The following is a 27,356-nucleotide window of genomic DNA, read 5'->3' as shown; positions in this document are numbered from 1 at the left end:
CCTTATGTTTTTTATCATGACGACCAATAAAAAACAACAGTGTTACCCCTGATGCTTTTTTTCATGACGACCAATAAAAAACGACAGTGTTACCCCTTATGGTTTTTTTCATGAAGACCAAAGAAAAACGACAGTTTCACCCCTCATGTTTCATTTGATAAAAACGACAGTTTTAATGGATAAATATCGACAGTGTTACCCCTTATGTTTTTTTCATGACGGCCGATAAAAAAGGACAGTGTTACGCCTTATGTTTCATTCGATAAAAACGACAGTGTTACCCCTCATGTTTTATTTGACAAAGACAACAGTGTTACCCTTTATGTTTTTTTTCATGTCGACCAATAAATAACGACAGTGTTACCCCTTAGGTTTTTTTCATGACGACCAATAAAAAACAACAGTGTTACCCCTTATGTTTTTTATCATGACGACCAATAAAAAACAACAGTGCTACCCCTTATGCTTTTTTTCATGACGACCAATGAAAAACGACAGTGTTACCCCTTATGTTTTTATTCATGACGACCAATAAAAAAACAACAGTGTTACCCCTTATGTTTTTTATGACAAAGACACATTTTTCTTTTTCAAATACGTTTTTTTTCATGAGGACCAATAAAATACGACAGTGTTACCCCTTATATTTTATTTGACAAAGACAACAGTGTTACCCCTTATGTTTTTTTTCATGACGACCAATAAAAAACAACAGTGTTACCCCTTATGTTTTTATTCATGACGACCAATAAAAAAACAACAGTGTTACCCCTTATGTTTTTTATCATGACGACCAATAAAAAACAACAGTGTTACCCCTTATGCTTTTTTTCACGACGACCAATAAAAAACGACAGTGTTACCCCTTATGGTTTTTTTCATGAAGACCAAAGAAAAACGACAGTTTCACCCCTCATGTTTCATTTGATAAAAACGACAGTTTTAATGGATAAATATCGACAGTGTTACCCCTTATGTTTTTTTCATGACGGCCGATAAAAAAGGACAGTGTTACGCCTTAAGTTTCATTCGATAAAAACGACAGTGTTACCCCTCATGTTTTATTTGACAAAGACAACAGTGTTACGCTTTATGTTTTTTTTCATGTCGACCAATAAATAACGACAGTGTTACCCCTTATGTTTTTTTCATGACGACCAATAAAAAACAACAGTGTTACCCCTTATTTTTTTTTTCATGACGACCAATAAAAAACGACAGTGTTACCCCTTATGTTTTTTTTCATGACGACCAAAGAAAAACAACAGTGTCACCCCTCATGTTTCATTTGATAAAAACGACAGTGTTACCCCCTATGTTCTATTCGATACATTTCGACAGTGTTACCCCTTATGGGTCTTTCATGACGACAGATAAAAAACGACAGTGTTACCCCTTATGTTTTTTTCCCATGATGACTGATGAAAAACAACAGTGTTACCCCTTATATTTTATTTGACAAGGACAATTTTTTTTTTTTTCAAATATGTTTTTTTTTCATTACGACCAATAAAAAAAACAGTGGTACCCCTGTCGATGTTTTTGCGGGACTCCGAACCTGAGCTGTTTAGAGTGTTAACCACCAAACTTATCAATGCACCATCAAGACACCGAATAAAGACATCACAATGGTTATACTTTACTTTATAATTCGCATGAAATAGAAATAAGAGTCTTACCCCTTATGTTTTTTTTCATGACGACAAATAAAAAACAACAGTGTTACCCCTTATGGGTTTTTTTATGACGACCAAAGAAAAACGACAGTTTCACCCCTCATGTTTCATTTGATAAAAACGACAGTGTTACCCCTTGTGTTTCATTTGATTAAAACGACAGTGTTACCCCTTGTGTTTTTTTTTCATGACGACCAAAGAAAAACAATAGTGTTACCCCCTATGTTTTATTTGATAAATATCGACAGTGTTACCCCTTATGTTTTTTTTCATGACGACTAATAAAAAGCAACAGTGTCATAGATCGCTAACTAGCAGAGAGTTGTAAGCACTTTCCACCCTTTTCAGTGGAGGAATTGAATCTGAATCTGAATGAAAAGCAGGTAAATAGGTAGTGGCCATCCCCAAAATGCACCAACATACAGGAAATCAAATCTATTAAATTCCAAATACTTACGTTATACTTAAAAATTATGGGGGGGAGGGGAGAACTTCAGTCTATCCCTGTCTAGTAATGTGCCCCACCAACATGATTGATCGCCTGCCGCTGTCACGTTAAAATTGTACCGGGGGCGAAAATTGTACCAGCCTACGTCATCGTTTGTTTACATCCTGACAACCTGACAACCTGCCCGGCAACAGACGACGCGATGCAGAAAACATGTTTCCAAACGACGAAATAACATAATACAGATAGCGGATCGCTATCTGTATTATGATAGATAGCGATAACACTTGTTTCTACTTTATATTTGTATTGTATTTAATTGTTTAATCGAAACAATAAAACAATTTGCCCGCGAAACGGGCGATCGCGTCAAATGACGCGTCAAATCACGTAGGAAGGTTCTTGAACATTCTAGACTATGAAACCTGCTTAAAACACTAAGTTTACTAGCTAAATTCGATTAAACAATTCAATACAATACAAATATAAAGTAAAAACAAGTGTTATCTAGCGATCCGTTATCTGTATTATGTTTCAAGAACCCTCCTACGTCATTTGACGCGATCGCCCGTTTCGCGGGGAAAACATTTGTCATTTGACGCGATCGCCCGTTTCGCGGGCAAATTTTTTTATTGTTTCGATTAAACAATTAAATACAATACAAATATAAAGTAAAAACAAGTGTTATCGCTATCTATCATAATACAGATAGCGATCCGCTATCTGTATTATGTTATTTCGTCGTTTGGAAACATGTTTTCTGCATCGCGTCGTCTGTTGCCGGGCAGGTTGTCAGGACGTAAACAAACGATGACGTAGGCCGGTACAATTTTCGCCCCCGGTACAATTTTAACGTGACACCGCCACTGAGAATGACCAATTGAAATAATTCTCTGCACAATTTGAATTGTGTTTAAATATGCTACAGTGGTCATTTGTTTAGCCAATTTATATTAAACAATGAGGGTTTTGATTGACCCGATCCGGCCTGCTGGGTCGGGTCGGGCCTTTGATCGAGCGTTTGTGTTTTTTTTGTTTTTGTTATCATTGCTTTATTGGCCTAATCTGAGGAGAAATCTATGCCATAAACAGACATTTAATAGGCCTTTATTACACGGGTCTTCTCAATGCCGTGGAACGCTCCGTTCACTTGCATGGGTAGTAGTCCGGTAACTTGTCAACCCCAGCGTCTTCGGTTGCTGAGCGACGTCAACGTCTTAGTGGACTATCACTGCTGATCAACACTACGACTGGTAACGAATAAATTGTAAAAAGACACACCATGTGAAGTTATTTTCCAAATAAGATTTGAAAAGCCTTGGAAGTTTATTTACAACACTATTTACATGGTTTCGGAGTAGTACAGTTTGACATTTTAAGTTAAGCGAGAAAGGCGACGAAAAATAGGAAGGGGGCGTTCCAGTCTGTGTAAACGGGAACCCCCACCACCCGAGAACGCCCATTTGCGTCTGCAGTGGGATGATATTGCAACGGAGGAGTAATGAAAACGAGGCCAAAACGGGTACAGCTAAGTCCGGGTCACGCCCACTTTTGGCGGTGGAAACGCAACCCGTACCGCACCTTTGCGAACCGATCCGTTCCGCACCCTGCAGTGGAAACGCGGCAATTATGCCGCGTTTAAAAATCTCTTCTCCACCTGGAGAAGAGATTTAGATCCACCGGGAGCGGAAGGGGTCCGCCGGGGGAAGCGGGCCTGAGGCTTGAGGCCTGCAGCTAGACCCTTCTCCAGCAGGTGGCAGCAGGCTCCTTGTGCAGGCGGTCACTCCAGTTATTTACCATCTGATAGTTTCAGAATTGTGAGGGAAAATTGTCTTTCGTGTAAAAGCAGAATTGTTTGAGCACATATTTGAAGTGCCTATGGCCACAAAGCTATGGGGTATAGCTTCTTTCAAGGTGTCCTGATCAGTGATGGGATACCACACTAGGCCAATCAGGGCCGGCACTGGTCATGTAGATGCCCTATGCGAGATTAGGAAAAGAAAACTATGTGCATTGTTTTTTATTGAAAGTAATGTTTGCAGAGATCATTACATAGTTTGGACAAAAGCAATATTTTTCCATGAAAAGTTTATGTGCAGGTTTGACAAGATTATTATAACAAGGTCATACAGTCCACGTCAATGCAAATATTCTTTGCTTCAATAACATGTATTAAAAAATGTGCTATGTCCAATACCATAGCACACTACAGATAAAGAGATTGAGAGAGGGGTACTGAGAGAAAGGTAATGAGAGAGCGAGATAGGGTGACGTGTAGAGAAAGAGTTGGAGAAACATTTAAATGTCGAGATGGTCAGTTTAGTCAATTGTAAACGTACCTGTGGGACGTACTAGCTTGGTTCACAGCATTGCTCTCCACCTGATTAAAAAGAAACATGTAGGTTTTCCTAACAATTGTAGGATGGGGGAACTATTCAAGTTAGCAAAATAATTATGTGTTTGGAATCTCTTTATGGCGATCGAACTCCAACCCTAGTCCGCGGCCTCCCTGACAAACCTCCCTGACAGACCGAGGGCTGCGTGAAGGCCCCTGGCACAGGCCCTGAAAGTCTACGGGAGGCATAACCCAGATGAGGGTTTTGCCACAATACGCCAGGAGCCCCTACAGTTGAATGGGACACACAGTGACTCACAACCAGAGGACGCGTGCTCTCTGGGAACAACGCCCATGTTCTCCCCTAGACCATTTCAGGATGCTGATCGGAAGGTACCGGCCTGAAGCGACCCCTAGACGCAAATGAAAGGACTCTCACAGGAGCTGATGAGCGTAATTAAACCCCTTCTGCACCCAGCCGCAGCTGCCCCACGGCCCCAAGATAGCCTAGGAGGGAGCAACAGCAGTTAGGCCAGTATGCTTATGACTGAGACGATTTGTACCACACCAACCACTTCCCAGCCAGCTTTAAACTAGCCATCCCTGTTCCTGAGCTACGACGGGCGGGGATCCCAAATCCACCAGATGATTCAAGAGCCACTGAAGCGTTTGAAAGGCAATGTCAGTAAACAGCAGGAGTAACCATTGTGGGGGTTAGGCTGCAAGAACTGTTGGACATGGGGTCTCAGGTTACATTGATGCAAAAGTTGTTGCAGAAACACTTCACCCATGCCGAGCTTGGGAAGGCCCCTGTAGTTTTACGTTTAAGAGAAGTCAATGGTCTGGACATTCCCTGCTCTAGCTATGCTGTGTTGGATCTCGAACAGGAGAGTATTAAGACTACTTAGTGTATGTATATTATATACATTGTAGTAATAGTTAAGGGCGAATGCTGTACACACCCGCTCATTATAGGTATGAATGTTGTGACCTCCTGTTGGGATGTCGTCTTTAAAGGGCCCAGTCTGCTCTCTCCCTAAAACAGCTGCAAAACCAGAGTTTGGAGTTTGGAGTTTGGACTTGGCCACCTGCCGCAGCACAGCTGAGGCCGTCGTGGAAGGGGATCGGTTGTTGGTTGTTGGGATGTGTGCGGCCAGCCAGCCAGTGTAACAATAAAAGTCCTGCCAGAGGGGGAGATGGTGGCGTGGGCCGGGGTGGAGCAGACTACTGCCCCCTTGTAGAAGCACGCCCCGGCAAGAGTGACGTAGGAGCGCCCAGGAGGCTAGCAGTGGTCGAGAATGGCGGAGTTCCTGTATTCTTTTTCCACCCACATCCAAGTTACAACCTGTCTCTAAGTCGGTACCCGACGCTGGGGAAGTGGTACCATGTAGATTATGATGAGGTGCAGGGACCTGGTGACTTGAGCCTGTCTATTGAAGATGACTGTGTTGTCGAGGCGTTGACGTGGTGTTACCGCCCAGGGAAACGAACGAGTGAAGCACCGCAGAGCAGAGCGTGGTGGCAGCGGTACAACGAGTAGAGGCCCAGGACGGATTCTGTGGGAGCGGGGGATGGTCGTTGTGACCGAGGACACCGGCGTCTGGTAGACCAGTGGATAGCACACTGACTTTTAGGGGACGTTGGGAATTTATGTTAGATAGATATTTTTTAATTGTCAGGTTATTATACTGTTGAAAGGTACCACTCATTCTTAGATCACAGTGTTGCCCTCAACCCAGTCAAAACTAAACCTGTAGTTTTTCTTTTTCCCCTTTCCTTCCATCCGTACATATTTATTTAAGGAATATATATCAATATATATATATTTGAAGGTAGAAGATAGTTTGATTTTCACAGACCACACCAAGTTCTGCCTGCTTGTCAACATCCGAGTCAAAGGTCAACTCTGTCCGTCTGAGTGGATATCTAAAGAGGTATATTCCGGTTTTCTAAAAGAGGGATGTTCCGATTGCCTGGTTTCGGATTGGATAAAACAGACTCTTGCATTTGCTAGTTGGCAAATAAATTACAGTTCACGGTCAAATATGCCTTAGTGGACCGAGAAGTCAACGTGTATGTTGTCAGAACCACAATGTGCGCATGTTGTTAAGTTTATTTTATCCCTTATTTTATCGTCAGTCTTTATACATGTCTGTGATTGTCCCCAACAAGTGTTTTTTTCATCAATCATTTTTATATCATGGATCAAGAGTCTTGTCGGATGCATTGAAGCCTCTGTCCTCGACCATAGAGAGTGGCCGGATGTCCCGACCAACATCAACCTCATCAATCCAAAATAACACACTTATTTCTACAAGCTACATTATTATCTTATATGGGCACTATACCTCTCATGTAACCTTAAACTATTTGTTTCCACAGGCAGTTACTAGACACTTAAACTAATTGAGTTCAAAATGTGTAGTTTTTAATTAAATCATCACAACATGTGTTTCTTGCACATCTACCATCTGCGTTTAACAAACATACAAGTATTTAGCTAGACTCATTTTCGATTAGTAGGAGCCCCTTTTGGATATTATAAAGGAAAGCATTTTGTTTAATTTGTCATGTCTTCAAGAAGTTGAATTTGACGGTTTCCTTCTGCTGGTGCAATACATAACACTGAGTCAAACTGTTGATCCTAGAGTTCTTGAGCTGTATCTACTGGCTGAAGACAAATACCTGGCTGAGCTCCATCAATATGAGACAGCAGCTCCTCCTCTCCCTCGGGGATATCTACTTTATCTTTACCGGTACTGTCCTCCACCTGAATTACATCTGCAATATCATTTTCATCATGATCTATGTCTTCAGTGACACTTACTGGGCTAATCCAATCATGATCCATGGTTAGATCCTTATATCAATATTCTGAATTAAATAATGCTATTGATTTGCATGTTTCCTTTCATAGTACCCCTTAAACAGTTACGCTTTAGCTCAACTACATTGTTGTGATCTTCATTCTCCTGCCTCGGGAGGACGCTTATAATTTGAGGGATGTTACCCTGCAGGCATGTTGTTGGGCCCTCGCAAGCACTTAGGTCTAGGGACTCTTCATAAACGGTTTGTGTCATGCAATTAAATTCAGGTGGAATCGGTTCCAATTGTAAGTTGTTGACGACCGCTTGATGGGGTAACACCCCTTTAGATATTTTTGTGTGGCATGTGAAACATAGTTTAGATGATTTTTTTTGTAGCTTGCACTGTGTAGCACTTTCGCTGTCGCAGGTATTTTAATAAGTGGACGTGATACATTGGCATGCTTATTACCTTTAAGTTATTAGTCAGGGGCCTTGCCGTGCTTGGATTTTGAACAATAATCGGTGACATATTGAACAAACAAACTCCGGACCCAGCTTCACATTTACCTGACCTCTTCAGGTCAATGCTCATTTTGATTGTTCTTACGCCTTTGTTTTTGTTAAAGCTGTCACCTCATTGCTTTTCCTTAAAATCAATATCTGTTTGTACCATGGAAATCCTTATTATTATTGGAAAGTCAAGATCTGTTGCAAATTGATCTCACATCTTTAACACACTGCTGAAAAAAAAGGTTAGATTGTTAAAGAGACTTTTACTAGTCTCTTTAACAATGTTGAAATTCTAGTTTCATGTTTACCTTTTCTCACCTTTTTAACACTGTGGGAATTCTATGTCTGTTTTTGCAACCCAGTTGCAAAAAGTCAATTAAAAAATAATAATAACACCTAAACCCTTGAATAACTATAGATATACACAGATACCTATTGTACCACATCAGGATCAATGTAGTAATAAGGTTTCTTTCAATCAAGGATCAAGTTTTGCATAGTGCTATTTAGATGCTTATTAAAGACATAGAATAAACGTGTAAGCAGGACTTTCTATATAGTTCTACAATATTCTGCCCGCAAGAAGTAATGAGTATGTCCTGCTACTACTTTTCAAATGGTTGATAGGCTACCTGGATAACGCCCGCCTCTCTGTAAAGCTTCTGTCAGAGAACTCGGCCTCTCTCTGTGAGATGCGACGGTATTTACCTGCTTTCTCTTTGTTCCCCTCGCTTCTGCTGTCACTCGTCAGGCTCTTTTGAGTGACAGTTTCATGTGCTTCATGAGGTTTGTTGTATTTCCACAATACCTTACAGATACTTTTCCCAGTTGGCCTCAGTGTTGTCTACAACAGTGAGGCATGATAGCTCCAAGCATTGCTTTGTTTCCTTTCTGCCATTGTGTGACTAGTTGGAAGAATCTATTTCTCTGCGTGCCATTCTATAACTTATGGGGAGTGAAGCGAAAAGCGGTATGGAAAAGCAGTTCCTGAATTTATGAAATCAATACTTAGACAGACGCTACCGGTTATCAAGTTTTTATGCAATGATCGATTCTCAAAACCATCAGGATTAGAAGTTACAATATCTTGTTATGTGTACAGCAACGTTAGAAAGTTACAACCACGTGGTAATGGAATTTTCCATTAGACATGGTATTCTCAAGACACTGACACTAAGCTCTCAGTTTTTATCTATAGATACCGTTTCTCTGTTTGTGCCATGCTTATCCCCCTTGGGGAGTGGGGGGACGGGACGGGACTGAGAAGGCCTTGGCTAACTCTCACCTGTAACACGCTACATCCTGGGATTTCCAAAAGGAGTAGTTGTATTCCTATCTACAGCTGTGCCCCCAAGGACGTTTCCCTGCTGCCCACTGGCCCTCTGTTCAGCGCACACTACAGCGCTTCAACCTTTGTATGCTTGTCTTGTTGAGCGGTCTTTCTTCAGAGACACATTTTTATAGCAAACTCTTAGGTTATCCAGACAGTTTGAAAAATGTTCACAACAACTTCCGACATGCTCATATAGTTATTTTAAGTATGATTGTTTAGATCCCTAAAAACAGCGAGCCGGGGCCTTTGGCTGACAAGGTGGCTGTCTGGGGTGTGGCTCGGCCTGGCCCTCTGCGGGCCGGCTCCATGGGCTGCTGGCCGCAGGCGGTTGCCTGTGGCGGTTGCCGGGCTCCACTGCGCTGTAGAGGAGTGCGGGCTGGGGCTGGGGGCCGACTCTCCATCGAGTGTGTCCTCGGACAGCCCTTCTTTGTCCTTCACTCTTTGGAGAGGCCCCCCATTGGGCTCCACCGTCGCAATGATGAAAATTCTACACGCCACCTATAAGGGGCTGCCATACTCCACCTAGGTGACTTTTGCTGGGATCCTCCAAACAAAAGGCGGCAGGGTGCTGGTGAAATCCGTTTTTATTATGGTAGGTTGTCGATGATGATACATGGCCTGGTGCTCCATGTTGCCATGCAGGAGATCTCTCCCTGAGTGTGTGTGTGGTGATGCCTGGCTTAACCTGTGCACACTGTTTTCACAATGTGCAACCGGTAGTGCAGCCTCAGCCAGGCCTGGTCCAATCAGTTTCTGCCACTCCGAAACCAGCCATCATCCACACACGCATTGAACATTCAAATGGATTTTTCTATATTGCCTTTCTCTGAAAAAAAACAGTATACCAGTATACCAATCTCTCAGTTCTTCAAAGTTGTTACTATTATTTTACTTATATTACATAAATTGTTAATTATGGTTTATTATACTTTTTCCTGGTGTATATATATATATATATATATATATATATATATATATATATATATATATATATACATTTGTATATATATATATATATATATATATATATATATATATATATATATGCATACATTTTTCATTTGTCATTTGTTTCCAGAAGTCCAAAAATAAATAAAAATAACGTCACGCAAAACAAACGTTTTACAGAGACTATTTTCCGTCTCTTGCAGCTTCGAACTCTTTTGGGAATCTTTAAAGGTTCACATTGTACTTCAAACTACGATGGCCACAATATACAAATTTTGTATAATGTGGCCATCGTTGTTTGATATACATGCTAGATACAGTATATTAAAGTAGGCCTATATACACCATATATTTATGACACAAATTCATTAAATTCTAAGTTCATGCTCTGAGTTTGGCTGCTGGTTTCAAGCAAGCCTTTGATTCTTTAATATCTTTGTTGAGTTAGTCATATGTCAGTTAATTAAGGTCATTAATTTACTAAAGCATATGTCCAGTTTTCTTGTTTTCAAAACAATTATTCACAAGTATGAATAGGCTACAGAAAAATATTGCTGTGGTGTTCCCTCTAATATGGCATTAAATACCGGGTTGATCTGGTATGGCCTTCTTCTGGTCCGCCTTCCAAAAGTGGAGTAGCCTAGAGGAAAACACCTCTTATTGCTCGGACTCATCTGCCACACATCAACACTTCACCGGATCCCGGAATAACGCAACCTCAGTTCGGGGCAGAGTAGACACAGCAGAAACATTTTACTTGATTTTCTCGATTTCTCGCCTTATTTAGTGACAGTGACAAACTTCTCAGATGACGCCCCCTGGACTGCTCGCATAAATCTGCTCCCATGCACCATCAAGTGGCCAGCTGAGGGGCTGCCTGGGAGTCGCTTCAAGACCTTAGCACTGATTTAGTGGGGGCCCCCGATTGCCACCACCGAGTATTTTGGGCACTTAATGCAAACCAGTGCATTAAAATAATACATATAATTGGATCAGGCCAATAATAAGGTGCAATAAACAGCCACAAATAATATAAAATAATACAATATATAATGTGTATATAATATATAATAATACAATTTATTTGATTATTATTTAATTTATTGTTACCGGATTTCTTAATTATCTTTCGATTCTAAATAGTGGATACATAGGCTACGGTAAAAAAAAAATCTACCAAAATCTTCTAGCCTCATGGCTGACGCTGGTAGAAGAACCACTTCCGGTCAGAATACGCCGTTGGATGCTTCGCCCCCAGCTGGTCGCTTCATGTCGAGCCGCTTCTGCATCAGCGGATGCAATGGAGATCGAGGTACAGATTGACTTTCGGAATGCAGCCCATGTTTCTGTCACTGCGAGGGGGCATAGAACATCGGGTGGCGGAAGGGGCGTCACCCCTCAATTACTCCAATGGAAAAGGAGGCGTAATAACATAGGTGAGTGTCATTGGGTTAAAGTTAGTGAAAAACATTGGGTTTAACAGTGATACCGAACGACCACTGGCGTTCAGTTCAGCAGTCAAACAAGAAACTTCCAGAGTACGGCTCATCCGTTTGCAGCCTCATCACCATGTCGGTCGACAGCGTTTTTAGGACCCGCTCCCTCGGCGTGGCGGCCGAGGGTCTCCCCGATCAATATGCTGACGGCAAGGCTGCTAAAGTCTGGCAGCTGTACATCGGAGACACGCAGAGCAGAACGCAAGAGTATAAAACTTGGGTGGTGTCTTTGCTGAAAAAAGAGGGTGTGAAGAATGTGCTGGACGTCGCCTGTGGAACTGGGTAAGGTTCAGTTTAGCATGCACATAAAAAAAATAACACTGACAACAAAGCATGATGCAATGGGGTACGACATGTTTCACGAAGCCGGCTTCATTGTTTCGTCCAATGTCTAGTCTGCTGACGTAGGCTATGCATAGCCCCATGCAGCCGCAAGCGACCATTAACGGATTATTGCAATATAGTCACTATTCTCCTCACGAAGTGCCCTATACAGGAAAATGAAATTTGCACGATAAACTCACCAATATAACACCTGTACAGACATTATCTTTGTATCACGCATGCAATTGTCTCTCATCTGCTCAGCGTTATTAGTATGATATGTTTATGCGTAATTGGCTAAGCTATTTATAACAACAATTTATTCAAGAAAAATACATTTCTAATAAATGATTCACATGATTGACCGTTAGTTGCAGTTCCGATCGGCATTCCCACTATACTTGTCTTTCTCCTTGGACTACTTGGACAATGTTTCGTAACCTGTTTGTATAATCTCCAGTTATGATAAGGACGCCGTCTGTTTACCAACTTCTCAGGAGTAGTTTGGTTGGTCACCTGTTCTGTATTAAGGGAATAAGGTCAGATCCTGTAGGTTTAACCCCCATTGAGGTTGAACAAGAGAAGATGTAATTTCTTATATTTTTCATCACCCAAGAGGAATATGGCATAAATTGTTTCCTTTTGAAAGGCCAAACCTTTTGAATGTCATCAACAATCATCTATGAATTGCATCTATGAATTGTAGAAAAAAATAAATAAATATATATATCAAGTAGAAATAATAACCTAAATAAAAACATTGTTTTTGTCTCATAGAGTTGATTCTATCATGTTGTTGGAGGATGGATTCAAGATGGTGAGTGTGGATGCCAGTGATAAAATGCTCAAGTACGCATTGAAATCCAGATGGGACAGGAGGAAAGAACCAGCCTTTGACCAGTGGGGTAGGCCTATGGTGTTGAAATGCCTGTTAAAATACAAATTTATTTCAGTTAATTTATAACATTACATTACTTGTTTTCTTCTGTAAACATACTATTCACTATTGGTTTTATGTAAACATACTATTCTCTATTGTCTTGCTATTTGGTAACGAAAGTCATTCTTGTAAAACAATAATAATAATGTTAAGTATGGACTCAAAGTCATATATCATACTTGAAGTCTGCCTTTCTGTTTGTGCACAAAGTGATTGAGGAGTCCAACTGGCTGACTCTACCAGAAGACATTCAAAAACCAGGGGATGGATTTGATGCAGTTATCTGCCTTGGAAACTCTTTCGCCCATTTACCTGATTTCAAAGGTCTTTTTTCATTTTAGTGTAAATGTGTTTTAGAGTGAATAAATTGCAATCCACACATGATTCTCCTCTATTTTTCTTTAAATCTCCCCCGTGTTACGCTGTTATTACTGTAAGCTACAACTCAAAGCCCACAGAGGTTATTCATGGGAAAGCTTGCATAGTTGAACTGGTCTTTGAAATGCTTCCAGGGGACCAGAGTGACCAGAAACTGGCCCTTCAGAACATCGCTACCATGGTGAAACCAGGAGGGATCCTCATTATCGACCACCGCAACTACGACTACATCCTGGAGACCGGCCGGGCACCACAGGGCAAAAACATCTATTACAAGGTAATGTGTGTGTGTGTGTGTGTGTGAGTTGGTGTGAGTTTGTGTGTGTGTGTGTGTGTGTGAGAGAGATCTCTCACTCTATGGTTTGGGCTAGTCTGTGCGGTAATGTCCTGCTTTGATCTGGTTTGGGCTAGTCTGTGCGGTAATGTACTGCTTTGATCTGGTTTGGGCTAGTCTGTGCGGTAATGTACTGCTTTGATCTGGTTTGGGCTAGTCTTGGCTGTGTTTTACTCAGGTACACAATTATTTTACACGTTAAGCTTGAACAATCCACTGTTGGGCCTGCAAGCTCGCTGGTTGCATTGATACATTTACTGAGCTATATTAATTGATCTCCATACATAATTTCTATACATAGATATATAGTTAGATAGATAGATATTAATTTAAGAACCAAAGGACTAAACATAGTTATAAAGATAACTGTTTGCATTAATATAATAATGACACATTTTTTAAATATATGTATATAGAGCATATACATTACATTTGTATTCATGTTGTTTAATGCATGGAGAACATTTTTTGCATTTGATTATACTTAAATTATAAAAAATTGTCACTGTAGGCTTGGAAGTGTATATAACTCTGGTCTACTTAGGACAACTTGTTAATGGACAACAGTCGATGGGAGTCAACGGCCAATGTCCATGAGCCAATTTCACCATGAGCAACCCTTTTTTTTCTCAGCAAGTGGAAGCAAGTCATTGTTTTAGGGCAGCACAATGGCGATGAAAAGGTTAGGTTTCTCTTGTGTTTTTATTTTGCATAATACATGCTTTGCTTTGTTTTGTTGTGTAGAGTGACCTGACTCAGGACATTTCCACCTCTGTGCTCTGGGTGGAGAACAAACCCCATATGATTACCTTGGACTACACCATTCAGGTCCCACAGGAGACGGTTCAGAGCTCACCTGAAGTCAGGTAAATCAAATGGTTTCTGTTCCGATAGTTGTTTTCAATGATGGCTTTATTTCACCTTTATAACCTTATTTTATACTCGTGATATTTGTCCTATCTGTAACATAGGACATCATTATTTACATTGTGAATCTGATCAATTATCAATTCAAACTATGCGTGTTTGTGTGTCTTTGTTCTGCAGTAAATTCCGCTTATCCTACTACCCTCACTGTCTGGAGAGCTTTAAGTCTCTACTGATGGCCGGCTTCCATGGGAAGATGGAGCATAGTGTTTACGGAGACTTCAAGACGTACACCCCTGGACAATCCGAAGCCCCATGTTACTTTATTCACGTCTGCAAGAAGACAGTGTAACAGCCACAACTGAGCACCGTCAGGACAGGGCCTCGATCAACATTTAATAAGTGGGCCCAATGAATACATATCCTGAAAAATGTGATGTTGATGGAGGTTAGATTAATACTTCTCTATGCTACGATTACAGCTTTCGGAAGTATAGAAATAATCTTAATTTGAATCTGGATGCGTCTGAATGTATGTATGATGTTTGAAGGGTGAAATAAATGTCACTTCACCCTGTTGTAGTTTGTGGATACTTGTAATTGCAACACCAAGAAACCAGGTGATCTTTATTTCATAAATTAAAATAAGTTTGTCCTGGTTGCTGAATTAACTATGATTATTGCAGCAAAGACTTACATTTTCTCACTTTAGTCATGAACTTCACTTGTTGGCCACACTTAAAAGGGCTGTAGGTAGGATTTGAGAGTTGAAAAGCACAGAGATTTTCAAACCCCAACCCCCACCCCTCTCCGAGTCTTACATGAGAAATCCCATGTACCCGCATGGCATTCTTTGTGACCCATTTTCTAGGATCCTTTTCAGGTCAACTAATGTCTTAGTGGTTCACTGAGCAGCCACTATTAATCATGTCCAAGCAAGCGGTGATCAACGCAGACTTCATCACTGCTGAACCAGACGACTTAAAACAAATGAATCCACTTTTAAATTAAAATGACTCCCAAATGACTAGGTTCTATCTGGCTTTCAGCCTGGTAAGTACAATGTAATGCATCAACCATATTGATATATGAACGACTTGTTGTAGAAAATATGCAACAGCGACCTTTGAGGTCACACGTTACAATTGGTTGAGAATTTGGCCGACCATATAGGAAAATGGTATCTTGGAAACAAAACCCTGAAGGCTTACTCTTGGCCAATAAGAGCTTTGGTGCTCCGTATGAACCATGAACACATTAAGTATGATGGGTTTCATACAAGGTTAATGATGAGAACCAGGGCATGTATTGGGCTAGACCTTCTCTTGTTCAAATTAAAGTAAGCATTTGTAACTACCATGTTCACAGGTTATAAAGCAAACGTGCCAGTGTTGAGGCATAGGCAACTTGTCAAGTGAGTCTTGGTTGCGAAACCGAGGAGAGCTGCTTTTTGTTGGATGCTAGACTGTGAAAATGGGGTTTTAACAAACATACAGTAGATGATAATGATACTTCTGAAATTAACGACTTACTGCCTGATAATGGCACTGATAGATAACACTGTTAAAGATAATAAGCAGCAATATTTGTATCTTTATTTTACCAGGATAATCTCATTGAGATTCAGAATCTATTTTACAAGGGAGGGTTAGCTAAAATATACAATGATCAAGATAACCGTTAGGATAATCATTGAAAGATTGTGCTGCAGCCACCTGCTACCAGAGCTGTAAGAGCCTTAGACACCGGGACGGAGGCCAGCGGTCGCTGAGCCGTGCGGAGATGAGTCTGACCTCACGTGTAGGCTAAGGAGGACTGTCTGTTTTGCACGCTTTGTCTGTCGTCTAATGTGTTTGAGGTCTCTAGTTCTGGCTCGTCTTTGTAGGCAAACGCAGGACTGGGAATAAATGGGACATAAAGACAGAGCTCAATAGGACAAGCTCCGCCCCCTTTGCATCAATACATAGGGCGTATTACTGATCCAGGAGGCAACCGGTATTTCGAATACAATGGTGTTGGAACGGATAACATAAAATATATTTTACGGAAAGAACAATGTACAGGGATGGAGTACGATACAACAACTACAGGAGGAAGGTTAATAACTATACTAACTGTTGGCTACCTTCCATATTTCTTGAGTGGGAGAGTGTGGAGGGAGTGAGATTGCCAAAAAGCACAAAATGCATGAGATTTAACATGGCCATCCAGGACAGTTCCAATCTCCTCCGGAAGAGAAGGTGGCCTGAATGCATCCCCCAGGTAGCTCCACTGAACATCCTCCTAGGCCACAACGTTTGGGATGCAAACCCCATTGCATGTGATTTATTGTGGTGGACTCTCCCTCTCATGCGTGGTGATGATGCTTAAGACGTGGCCATCAAAGATCTGCTGAGGCTATGGAGACCGAGGGACCGGGCCAGCCCCTCCTGCAGCCCCCCCCCCCCCCCCCAGTCCTGCGAGCAGCCACGAGTTGGCTGGCTCTGTCTCTGCACGCACACCATGGCCTCCATCAGGCACAGGACACCAAACCTTCCAGTATGGGGACCTCTTCTGGTAGACTGGACCTCCAGACCTAAACCCCATCATCTGGACCTCCAGACCTACACCCCATCATCTGGACCTCCAGACCTACACCCCATCATCTGGACCTCCAGACCTCCAGACCATCATCTGGACCTCCAGACCTCGAGACCTCCAGACCTAAACCCCATCATCTGGACCTCCAGACCTAAACCTCATCATCTGGACCTCCAGACCTCCAGACCTAAACCCCATCATTTTGACTCCAGTGGCCCAAACCAGAAGCTCTTGACCCTAATGGTAGGAGTCGCCTCGTGTTCAACCTTCCTAAATTCTCCCCTGTGACCCCCCTCTTCAGTGACCTCCCCTGGCTCGTATCAGATTCCAGACAATGGTTCTGGCCTACAAAGCGGTCCATGGAGCCGCCCCCACCACCTACCTCCAAGCGTTGGTCAAACCACACACCCCAGCTGGAGCGCTCCGCTCGACTACCTCGGCTGGACGTCTGGTACCGCCGTCGCTAAGGGCAAGCAAAGGTCCATCAGCAAAGTCACAACCCTTGTTTTGGCACCGCAGGGGTGGAACGAGCTCCCTGCCGATGTCAGGACCGCACAGTCCCTCAACAGCTTCTGCAAAAGACTCATCTGTTCAGAGTTCAGCTGGACTCTGAACAGTCCCCCCTCCCACTTGTTGTATGTTGTACGTCGTGGCACTTAATGTACACCCTTATTGTATGTCTTTGTTGTATTTTTTTTGTTTTGTTAGTGCTTGGCACTTGGTTCTATGAACATCCTTACTGTACCAACAGCAATATATTGTCTCCTTATTCTGAAAAATGTACTTATTGTAATTCGCTTTTGAATAAAGCGTCTGCTAAATTCCCTAAATATAAATATAACAGTTAATATTCAATATTGTGACATTGTAAATGTACAGATCCTGAATGTGTAAAACGCTTTTATTATGGGCCTATATCAAATCCTTCTGAACATACTGAGACATGTATCAACCCTTAACTGCCCTTCTCTTTTCAAACTTACAGCTTGCCCTATTAACCTCCCTTCTAGCCCAAATAGTAAGTCACAGGAGGATTAAAAAAAAAAAAGAATACTGAACCAATTCGCAAAATATTGGTGTCTACACTCTGGAATTATTCTTTAACAATCAAAATAATGTTTCAAATATTAACACAACATATTTACAAACACAACATGATTGACAAATCAAAAATGGATACATTCTTTTTTTTGTCAAGTAATTCATGTAAATGCGTTGAGTGCATTTCATTCTCAAATAACTGACTGCCAGATCAACGAAAAATTATGACAGAAATATGTATGAAGGCTATGTACACAGAAATATAAAAAAAAGAAAAAGAAGAGGGGAGGTAAAAACAACCAGCTTATTTATAAACATATATACTGAATGAAAAACCAAAATGAGCCGTCCAATCCAGCTATTTGAAAAAAGCCTCAGCTTTTTCCTAATAGCATGAGCAGGGAGTTGTATAAGGCATGCGTGGGACCAAAAAGACCAAAGCCGTTTAAAACTGCTGACCAGTTATATTTCACAAGCTGGAGGAAGTGAATGAATACGAACACTGTTTCAGGATGACTTCATAATGCCAGTAGGAATCAATACGACCCGGTTTCATGATTGGTTCTGTGCCGTCAATACAACCACCTCGATAGAACAGCAACAACCGTTTAGCCCTTTTACAAGATGCAGGGTTATAGAAAACTGGGATTTCATATTGTAATTGGTGAAAGAAAAATGATGGTGCATTTGTAATTGACTGAATCTAGGCGCGAGTAAGAATGCTGAAGTCCATGTCCATTGAAGCCAAAACCCAAAGTGTTTAGAGCTGTGATATGAATTTGAGTTTCAACATCCATCTATTGCGCTAGTCATAACTTTTTACCTAACTTAAGCAAAATGTTAGAACATCAAACATTCTAATAGACTGCATTTTAAAGCTATGTCAACGTTGGTGAACCAATGCCTAATTATAAAGCCTCAAGGACAAAACGTCTTTTAATTATGTTGTCTAAAACATAATGAAATAAAAAAAAGATACTCTGTTAAATCGACACCTTACTGATAATACTTGACTGTCACAGATTAAATAAACACAACTACCAGCATCACTTGCAGTACCAAGTACATGGTTTTCTCTACATTTATTACAGATACAACAAGATGTCTTCATAAATAGTTGCATAAAATGTTAAAGCTGCAACATTGCACATAATAAGAAACATAAGATGAGTGCATTTACAGTAATCTCCTCCCCGATGCAATCCCCCCCCCCCCCCCCCCCCCCCCTTTGCATTCACCCCTCTGACGGGCTATCCCTGCTGCTAAGGCTCTGACGCACAATCACAATCTTACATTTTTAGGTCTCCCAAATAGTCATTTCCGCCACAACGGCCAAAGCGGGCGTTTGGAGTTTGGAGGGGGACTCCGAAGGCGGTTCAAAGTCTATATACAAAGTAAGGCTTAAACATCTGTATATGTGCACAACGCAACGTTTGATCTAGGAAAAAGCCCAAACACCATCCTTTCTACGTCTAGTCTGTCGTTTTTCGGAGGTCGGACGGTGCAGCGCAGTTTTACGTGCAACGTGGTCGTCATGGTTATCGTAGATAGGGCACATACAAGAAGCACTGACAGCAAAGAGACTGGCTGCCCGACCGGCACACGCGGTCACATGGGGTAGCTCGGGGCCTCCAGCAGCCTTCCACGGACCGACATTAATCAACGCTTTTTTTGTTTTAAAACAAATAATTGAAAATCTATGGACATTATTTTCCTTTCTATACATAGTTTATATAACAAAAGGGATGCTTCGTCTAAAAGTCAGATTGAGTGTGAAAGAGGAACAGGACCAAAAGATGACGCCTCCCTCCCTCCCCTCAGCGGTGAGGGGTCAGAGGTCGTCTTGGCTCGGCCGTTCCTAGCTCGCGTCGCTCTCCCGTGGAAACTCTGCTACTCGGTGCAGTCGCTTCAAGGCTCCATCTCGTGTCTTTTTTTTGATCGATTCCGATGTCTTGCAAAATAAATTACTTCATTCTCCATCTTTATTTTTTTCAGTTTTTTTCGCTTCGCTTTACTATAAAAAAGGGCTTTGATTCTGAAAACAGCAAGCAGCAGTAGACAAGGACATCCACCCGTTGGTCGGCTGAGAACTCTTCTCCAGGGCTTTGATTGGCTGACCTGAACAACAGGTCATCATTTCTTGGGGCGAAGAGGACTGGAGCACGTGTGAACGAGGAAGAGATCGGCGTACAGGCTCCGCCTCTCAGGCAGGTGGCGGGGGGGGGTCGGACTCTGCGGCCAGCTGTTGGCATCATGTGGATGAGGGACTGCCGGAAAAACCATCTCTAACCACCAGTCTGGCCACTGATCCCACTGGGGCCACGGCCCATCCCATCCCAGGGGCGAGGAGCCGAGGGGCCGTCCGCCCGTCTGTCCGCCGCGCGCGGGGTGGGGGTGGGTGGGGGGTCACACCCCGGGCTGCAGCCGGCTGTGGAGGAAGCTCCTCATGCCGCCGATGGGCCGCGCGTCCGTCTGGTGCCTCCTGCGGTCGATGAAGGAGATGAGGCGGGAGGTGTCCAGGCAGACCTCGGCGCCGCCGCCCTGCAGCCAGGGCTCCTGGAGGCACAGCCGCGCGGGGGGCCTCCGGCCGGGGTCCGTCCTCAGCAGCAGGCACACAAAGTCCCGGGCGGCGTGGCCCACGCCCTGGAAGTAGTCCCCGGGGAAGCTGAAGTCCAGGCGGCAGATGTTCAGGCAGGTCTCCTCGGTGCTCTCGTCCAGGAAGGGCGAGGCGCCGCTGAGCAGCACGTAGGTGACCACGCCCAGGCTCCACAGGTCGCAGGCCGGGGAGGCCGGCTCCCCCAGCACCACCTCGGGGGCGGCGAACTCGGGGCTGCCCAGCAGGGCGTGGACGTGGTGGGAGCCGCCCAGCTGCACCGCGTCGCCGAAGTCCGTGAGCTTGATGGAGGGCGGGCCGCCGGAGCTCTGGGACACCAGCAGGTTCTCAGGCTGGGGGGGGGGGGGGGGGGGGGGGGGGGAGAGGCGGGTGGACAGTGGGGGCCATGTTAGAGACACACAGCAGCGCTCGCTTAAGATGACACGGTTTGGGGAACTTCTGACTGCACACTATCGTAACGCGGATACTTCTACAACGCTAGCTACAGAGGAAACATATGGCCTCAGATTGCTGCATAAATAAATGACTAGTGTTTGTAATGTTATCCGTTTGTTTGTCTGTCTTTAACAACAGTACATATTAATATATGCAATATGACAACAGTAAAAAGCAGAGGCCTACTTTGACGTCCAGATGTACGACCCGGCTGTTGTGCAGGTAGTGTAAAGCTTCCAGGACGTCCCGAAGGTAGCAGGCCACCTTGTCCTCCGTCAGATTCCCCCAGCTCACGATGTAGTCCAGCAGACGGCCTTGATCAGCCCTGAGAGGAAGAGGAGGAGGAGAAAACACCTTCACACACGGGTAGGACGACCTCATGATAACACTATGGTAGGATGACCTCATAACACACGGGTAGGATGACCTCATGATCACAAACGCGTAGGATGACATCATGATAACACACGGGTAGGATGACCTCATAACATTGAGGCCAAGTGTTGAGCAAAAAGAAAATAATTAACACTTCATTTTTCATCTACTACTCTGCTACAATAAACCAGGAGTCCTCCCCGAGGGCCCCGCCCTCAAGAGGGGCTATTGGCCCCCCCCAGGAAAGACCTTTCTTCGAAACAGAAGCAGGTCACTCACATCTCCAGGACCAGGGCGTAGCTGCTGGGGGTCTCGTAGGTGTCCAGGAGGCCCACGAGGTGGGGGTGCTGCAGCCGCTGGAGCAGGCTGAGCTCCTGGGTGACCTGGTCCCTCCTCATCAGCTTCTTGTTCACCAGCTTCACCGCCACCGAGCGCTTGGCGCCGCGATGGTCGCAGTGCTTCACCACGGAGAAGCGCCCCCTGGTGGCCGGAGGGGGAGGTGAGTTACGCCATGAAAAGTTAATAGGAGGACATTTTTCCTTCTATGAGTGGGAGACATTTTATTACGGTCAACATTTATTTCATGCATTTCTTTTCTAAAGGTCCCAAACCAAAGTCCCTATTTGCTATGTTGGAGGGTTTTTTGTTGGTGTTCATGGAGGGGGGGGGGGGGGGGGGGGAGGGGGTTCATACCTGCCCAGTTCTGCCACCTCGGTGTAGAAGGACTCAAAGCTGTCCTTCCAGCTGACCCGGACACCGTCACTAGACACAGCTGCAACACACACCGACACACTCTTCATCAGTCAGCCTTCATCAGGGGGCGGGCGGGAGGGCTGATCAATGGGATTGTTTGGCTGTGTGTGTTTAGGGGTGTGTCGTGTCTGTGTGTGTTTGTCTTCAGGGCTGTGTGTGTGTGTGCGTCTGCGCGCGCGTGCGTGCGTGCGTGCGTGTGTTTAGGGATGAGTCTGTGTGTCTGGGGGGGGGGTCCGTACCCAGCACTCTCAGGCTGGCGGTGGTCGTCACGGTGCCCAGGTCGTTGGTGGCCTCACAGGTGTAGGAGCCGTCGTCCTCCGCGGCGGCGCCCGTGATCCTCAGAGTCGCCTCACCGGTATCGCTACGGCAACCACATCTAGAGTCAGTTCCCCCTCATCAAGTACACTGGAAACAGCCTGGAAACAGTTCCTCTACACCAGACTGTGACTGCACCACGGGTACATTCAGATGATGAACATGCCATCGGGGCATCTCCCAAGCACCACCTCAACAAGTGACATTCTGAACACACGCTCCTTAATGAAGTTCAACCCAACCACCTGTTCTCTGCCGCCGTTAGGGAGAGCGGGGCCCTGACCATTAGTCTGGGATTAGACGCCTGGAATGTCCAAATACCAAGGTGTAATAAGATACTTACTGAAATATGTAGCCGCAAATAATCTTGTTTTGGCAGTCAAGCGTCGTTAATGTACGATATGCAAATAAAAAGTGTTTGCAATGTGCTTTGGCCAAGCGTACAAGTCGCCTTCTGAGGGCCAAAGCACTCCCATTCCATGCCCTCGACTAATCACTAAGTACACAATAAACTGGTTCTATGTTTAATGATGACATTACTATGCTGTTTCCCTGTCGGGTGTCACAATCAGATTAATACAATTGTATAAGGTTGCAACAATTATACAAGAACAACCTTTTTGAACCCGAGAGCTACTTCAAGGGTACTGAGTCGTACGAAGGGCTACTTGACTCACTGCCAGGTGGGTAGTTAGCCTGGAAGCTAATCTCCCCGCAAATAAGACATACAAACTTGTCTTTTCCAGTAGTAAAAAACTCTCTTCCTACCGATCATTGTGAAAAGTCCAAAGTTTTCTTTCTCTTTTCCCTCATGTTTCCTTTATTTTGAGGGTAAACCCACCAGCTAGCTCCAGATTTAAGTTGTGCTCGCTAGCTTGGCTCAGAAAAGAGGGCGCACAATAGTGAGGTTTCCTTTTTTAGTTTTTTAAATGTGAATTCAATATTTTCTTTGCCATAAAAACGACATCAATGAAACTGTTATTATGATTTTTTTGGTTGTGCTATTTTTGGAACACGCCCTGCAGGCGACTCACATGGTTCCTGCGGGCGACCAATCGCCCGCAGGAACAGTGTGGGCTACCCCCGGGCTATGCTAGCTGTGTGCTGTGCTGTCCATACCTGTAGGCTATGCTACAGCGCCCGTTGTTGGTGAGGAGGCTCTGGTGGGGGCCCTTCCAGGTGACGGAGGCGCGGGGTCTTCCACACACTTTACACCGGAGGGTGACGCTCTCTCCACTGTCGCACGTCACGTCAGCCAGCGGCACCAGGAACTCGGGCGGCACTGGGGACGACGGCAGGGTCAAAGGTCACACACCGCTAATAGCCAGCGCTAACGGGTCAAATACTAGGGAACCGATGCTGGTGACGTTAAAGGAGGTAAGATTCAACAGCTGCTACTTTAGTGGGATTTGGGGTTTGGTACTATCGTGTCATATTTGCTATGAGAATATGGAGTTTGGACTTGACTAGGGCTGCTTCTGTGTGACACAGTTTCCATTAGACTGTATACCAATGAAATGCTCACAATCTTACACATTGAGAAAATAGAGGATTCAAATAGCAGATTCATGAAACTATGAGGTCCATTAACAAAGGACCTTCAAGTGAACTAGCTTATTTCAATACATTTTCCTATAATGGCTGAATCCATATATTGCCTGGCATCAATTAATTTTGGTTTGTCTGTCCTGTAAAGTATTTACTTTACAGACCTGTCTATTTCAATACATTTATAGCTCAAAAACTACAAACTCACCATCATAGATGTAGTTGGGATTTAGAAGCTGTGAAGAAAAATCGAATCCATTAGGAAGTAAATATCAGAACAGAAGCGGCCAATCAGATACTACCGATACGTTGAACAACCAATCCCATGATCCACTGACCTTTACAGAAACCTTATTGGCCAGGCCATCTTTGGACTTCCTGTACCCGTTCTCCAGCTTGATCTCCTTCTTCCCCTCCCTCTCCTTCTTCTCAGACTTCTTCCGGATGCGCAGGGTCGTGTGCCATGAAGAACACTTCCTGCTTGGATGAAGACAGTTCAAGTAAGGACGGATACAAGATGGCCGTCAAAATTAACGCCATCGCCAAGTGAGGTTTACATTTCCTGTAGAATTTGGCCAATATAAGTGGCCAATATAGACTACCATTCAAAAGTTTGGTGTCACTTAGAAATGTCCTTATTTTTTAAAGAAAAGCATTGTTTTTTTCAAGGTAGATAACATTAAACAAACCAGCAATGCAGTCTAGAAATTGTTAATGTGGGAAAATAACTATTCTACTGTACTATCCTACTATTCTTTCTTAATAAAGTTACATCTTATCTTATCTTAGCTGGAAACCGCAGCTTTTTTATGAATTAACTTCCCAGCAACTATCACTCCTATGTTTTAATTGTACATTGTTTAGCTAATCGTGTTAAAAGGCTAATCAATGATTAGAAAACCCTTATGCAATTGTGTCAGCACAGCTGACATGGAAAACATGAAATGGTCTGGGTGACCCCAAACTTGAAAGGTAGCGCATGCAACTCAGATTTCTGAATAAACGTCCCCAATAAGTGGAGCCAGACCAAGGGTCCACCCCAGGAGAGGCCTCTTACTTGACGGTTCCGTCGGGGCCGTCGGTGATGAGCGCCGACGTGTGTCCCAGCACGTAGCCCGGGATCCAGCCCTCGGCGGCGGGGCCCTGCTCCGTGGCCGCCCGGAACACCAGGAACATGTTCTGCTGGTTGCTGGCCAGGATCTGCACCCCCTCGCCCTGGACCACGCTGACCTCGTCCTCCTTCACCGCCATGTAGTCCTGGGTGACCAGCATGGTGGACACGCTACTGCTGCTGCTGCTTTCACTCTGCGGCGGCCGGGGAGAGACAGCGATCAGTGGGGGTCCACAGCCATCACTCAGAGAGTGTTTAAAGGCAGTGCACAGACGAGAGAGGGGCAGGAGATGAAACCTAATGACACCATAGCGGACGGTGCCCCAGGGGGATTATTAGGAAATGATGCAGCCAATAGATGCAAACAACCATTTTTCTATATTTGACATGAATTTGAATTACTCTTGAATTTCCAGTGGTGCCAAATGATTAACCACAAAAAAACGATTAAAGCGAGAGACAGGGAAACAAGAAGCTTTGGAAGATGGCCGTGTGTTCATGGGTCCAGTCTTCAGACACAGGGAGTCAGAGAGGTCTTCTCCACTGCGACCCAATCAGCCCGTTGGATGAAGAGAAGCAGATCCAAGAGGTGATTTCCCCCCCCCCCCGAGGTCACAGGCAAGGACGAACAAAGAGGAGGAGGAGACGGTAGAGGAAAGACCCTCTGGCGGAGAACGTTTGTGAAGGAGAAGGGCCCCAAACGTTGGGAGGTTAGTGGCAGTAGAGGTGGAAACGCTGCTTAGTAACACGCCGATGGTTAAAGCAGTACATGAAGGAGCCAGCCAGGAGAGAGCCAGGTGTTAGTACGATTTGGTTAAAAGCTGGAAGGAAACCACGACAGGCAGGGTTTGCCTTTCCGGGGAGGAAGAGCTGGAGGAACAGGGGCTGCCTCCGGGGAAACGCTGAACCCAGGACCACAGACTCACCAGAATGGTTAAAAGGAGGAGAGCAGATCAGGTTGGAGAGAAGCAGAGTTGTAGAGAAGAGGTTGGATTAGTAAGATCGGGCCTCAGCAGGATAGAAGACCAACAGGACCGAGGCCCAGCCCCCCCCCCCCCCCCCCCCCCACACTTCATCTACCCCCCCCCCTCCCCGGGTTAGTCGGGCCTGATGGAGGCGTGGCCCTGCTACACCCAGCGGGGGCGGAGGGCTCTTACCCCGTTGCTCTGGGTGGACTGGATGGACTGCTCGCTGGTGGACGAGCATGTGCTCATACGGTCCGCCTCCTTGCTGTGCGTGGAGTGTCTGTGGGAGCCCTGGCTCTGGCCCCCAGAGACGCCCTGGCTCTGGGTCTGGTTCGGCCGGGCCGGCGACTCCCCTACCTCCCCGGGGAAGGTGAACGAGCCAGGCCGGCTGGCCGGGGAGCCCGGCATGGAGCTCCAGAACCCAGAGCCCCCCTTCGGCCCGGGGCTGGGCGGGGGCAGGGGGAGGGCGTCCTTGCCAAAGGCAGGGGTGGCCATCGGAGAGGCCATGGGGGAGATGGTCCCCGGGCGGGGTTTGGAGGTGGGGGTGGAGGGTGTGGGTCCCACGGTGGCACGGGGGCTAGGGGCCACCGCATTGGAGGGGGCGGGGGTCTGGGCTGGGTCGTCGGGGGGCTGGAGGGGGCGCTTACCCTGTGGACTACCCCCGGTGGGGGGGGCAGGGGAAGGGGCGGGGCAGGGGGACGAACCTGGATCACACAAGTGAGCAAAACTCACAACCTCAGTCAACAAAATAAAGGTCCAATGTCTCCCGTGGAGAGTCACCTCATTTACGACACACACACACACACACACACACACACACAGACGGCCAGCCTCCCTACCTGAAACCTTGGGGGGGCCGTCGGACTCTCCCCCGGGGTGGTGGCGGAGGGGCTGGGGGAGGCGCGAGGGCTGGGGGATCCTGGAGGGCCGGCGGGAGGGGGAGCCGGAGCCGTCCTGGGGGGTGCCGCTGCCGCCTCCCCCAGGGGCCCCCGCTCCACTGGGCCCGCCCGGGGCCCCGAGGCTGGGGGGACACGGCCCGCCGCTCGCCCCTACGTGGTTCCTCTGGTACTCCAGCGGGGAGGTGAGTGCTGGGGAGGGGGGAGAGGCTGTGAGGGGACCGTCCCCCTTATACAAGTCCCTCCACCACTTCGACTTGGAGAGTTTAAGTTTATGTGTGTGCCCATATGTCTGTGTGTGTGTGTGTGTGTGTGTGTGTGTGTGTG

The 27,356-nt window shown here is 45.2% G+C and overlaps 2 protein-coding genes across 5 annotated transcripts in view; one reads left to right on the top strand and one right to left on the bottom strand.

Moving 5' to 3' along the window:
- The first annotated feature begins 11,490 nt into the window (after nucleotides 1–11,490).
- Nucleotides 11,491–15,054, top strand: gnmt (glycine N-methyltransferase). The gene is made up of 6 exons (XM_030347615.1): nucleotides 11,491–11,835; nucleotides 12,655–12,782; nucleotides 13,028–13,141; nucleotides 13,330–13,472; nucleotides 14,274–14,395; nucleotides 14,577–15,054. The coding sequence occupies exons 1-6, from the start codon at nucleotides 11,627–11,629 to the stop codon at nucleotides 14,746–14,748; spliced, it is 888 nt and encodes a 295-aa protein (XP_030203475.1). The 5' UTR covers nucleotides 11,491–11,626; the 3' UTR covers nucleotides 14,749–15,054.
- Nucleotides 15,055–17,859: 2,805 nt separating this feature from the next.
- The window catches only part of trioa (trio Rho guanine nucleotide exchange factor a), a 73,014-nt gene continuing 63,517 nt past the window's right edge, over nucleotides 17,860–27,356 (bottom strand). For 2 of the 4 annotated variants that reach the window (XM_030346830.1, XM_030346832.1), the window contains 11 exons: nucleotides 26,973–27,221; nucleotides 26,326–26,837; nucleotides 25,115–25,362; nucleotides 24,396–24,534; nucleotides 24,266–24,293; nucleotides 23,629–23,791; nucleotides 22,434–22,555; nucleotides 22,135–22,213; nucleotides 21,721–21,921; nucleotides 21,253–21,391; nucleotides 17,860–20,963 (listed from right to left, as the gene is read on the bottom strand). In XM_030346830.1, coding sequence (XP_030202690.1) covers nucleotides 20,424–20,963; nucleotides 21,253–21,391; nucleotides 21,721–21,921; nucleotides 22,135–22,213; nucleotides 22,434–22,555; nucleotides 23,629–23,791; nucleotides 24,266–24,293; nucleotides 24,396–24,534; nucleotides 25,115–25,362; nucleotides 26,326–26,837; nucleotides 26,973–27,221 — 2,420 coding nt within the window. In that variant the 3' untranslated portion in view covers nucleotides 17,860–20,423. Of the gene's footprint in view, nucleotides 20,964–21,252; nucleotides 21,392–21,720; nucleotides 21,922–22,134; nucleotides 22,214–22,433; nucleotides 22,556–23,628; nucleotides 23,792–24,265; nucleotides 24,294–24,395; nucleotides 24,538–25,114; nucleotides 25,363–26,325; nucleotides 26,838–26,972; nucleotides 27,222–27,356 lie in introns of all 4 variants that reach the window. The other 2 variants (XM_030346829.1, XM_030346831.1) reach the window with 1 other exon arrangement.

The sequence above is a fragment of the Gadus morhua genome, chromosome 22 (assembly GCF_902167405.1).
Source record: "Gadus morhua chromosome 22, gadMor3.0, whole genome shotgun sequence".
Lineage (NCBI taxonomy): Eukaryota > Metazoa > Chordata > Actinopteri > Gadiformes > Gadidae > Gadus > Gadus morhua.
This window is presented reverse-complemented; position numbering and strand designations above follow the sequence as displayed.

What these genes read in the sequence shown, in the direction of transcription:
- gnmt (XM_030347615.1), top strand. Translation starts at nt 11,627, where the DNA reads ATGTCGGTCGACAGCGTTTTTAGGACCCGCTCCCTCGGCGTGGCGGCC. An exon ending in CCATTTACCTGATTTCAAAG is followed by an intron (nt 13,142 to 13,329) that starts GTCTTTTTTCAT and finishes AAATGCTTCCAG; the next exon opens with GGGACCAGAGTGACCAGAAA. An exon ending in GCAAAAACATCTATTACAAG is followed by an intron (nt 13,473 to 14,273) that starts GTAATGTGTGTG and finishes TTTGTTGTGTAG; the next exon opens with AGTGACCTGACTCAGGACAT.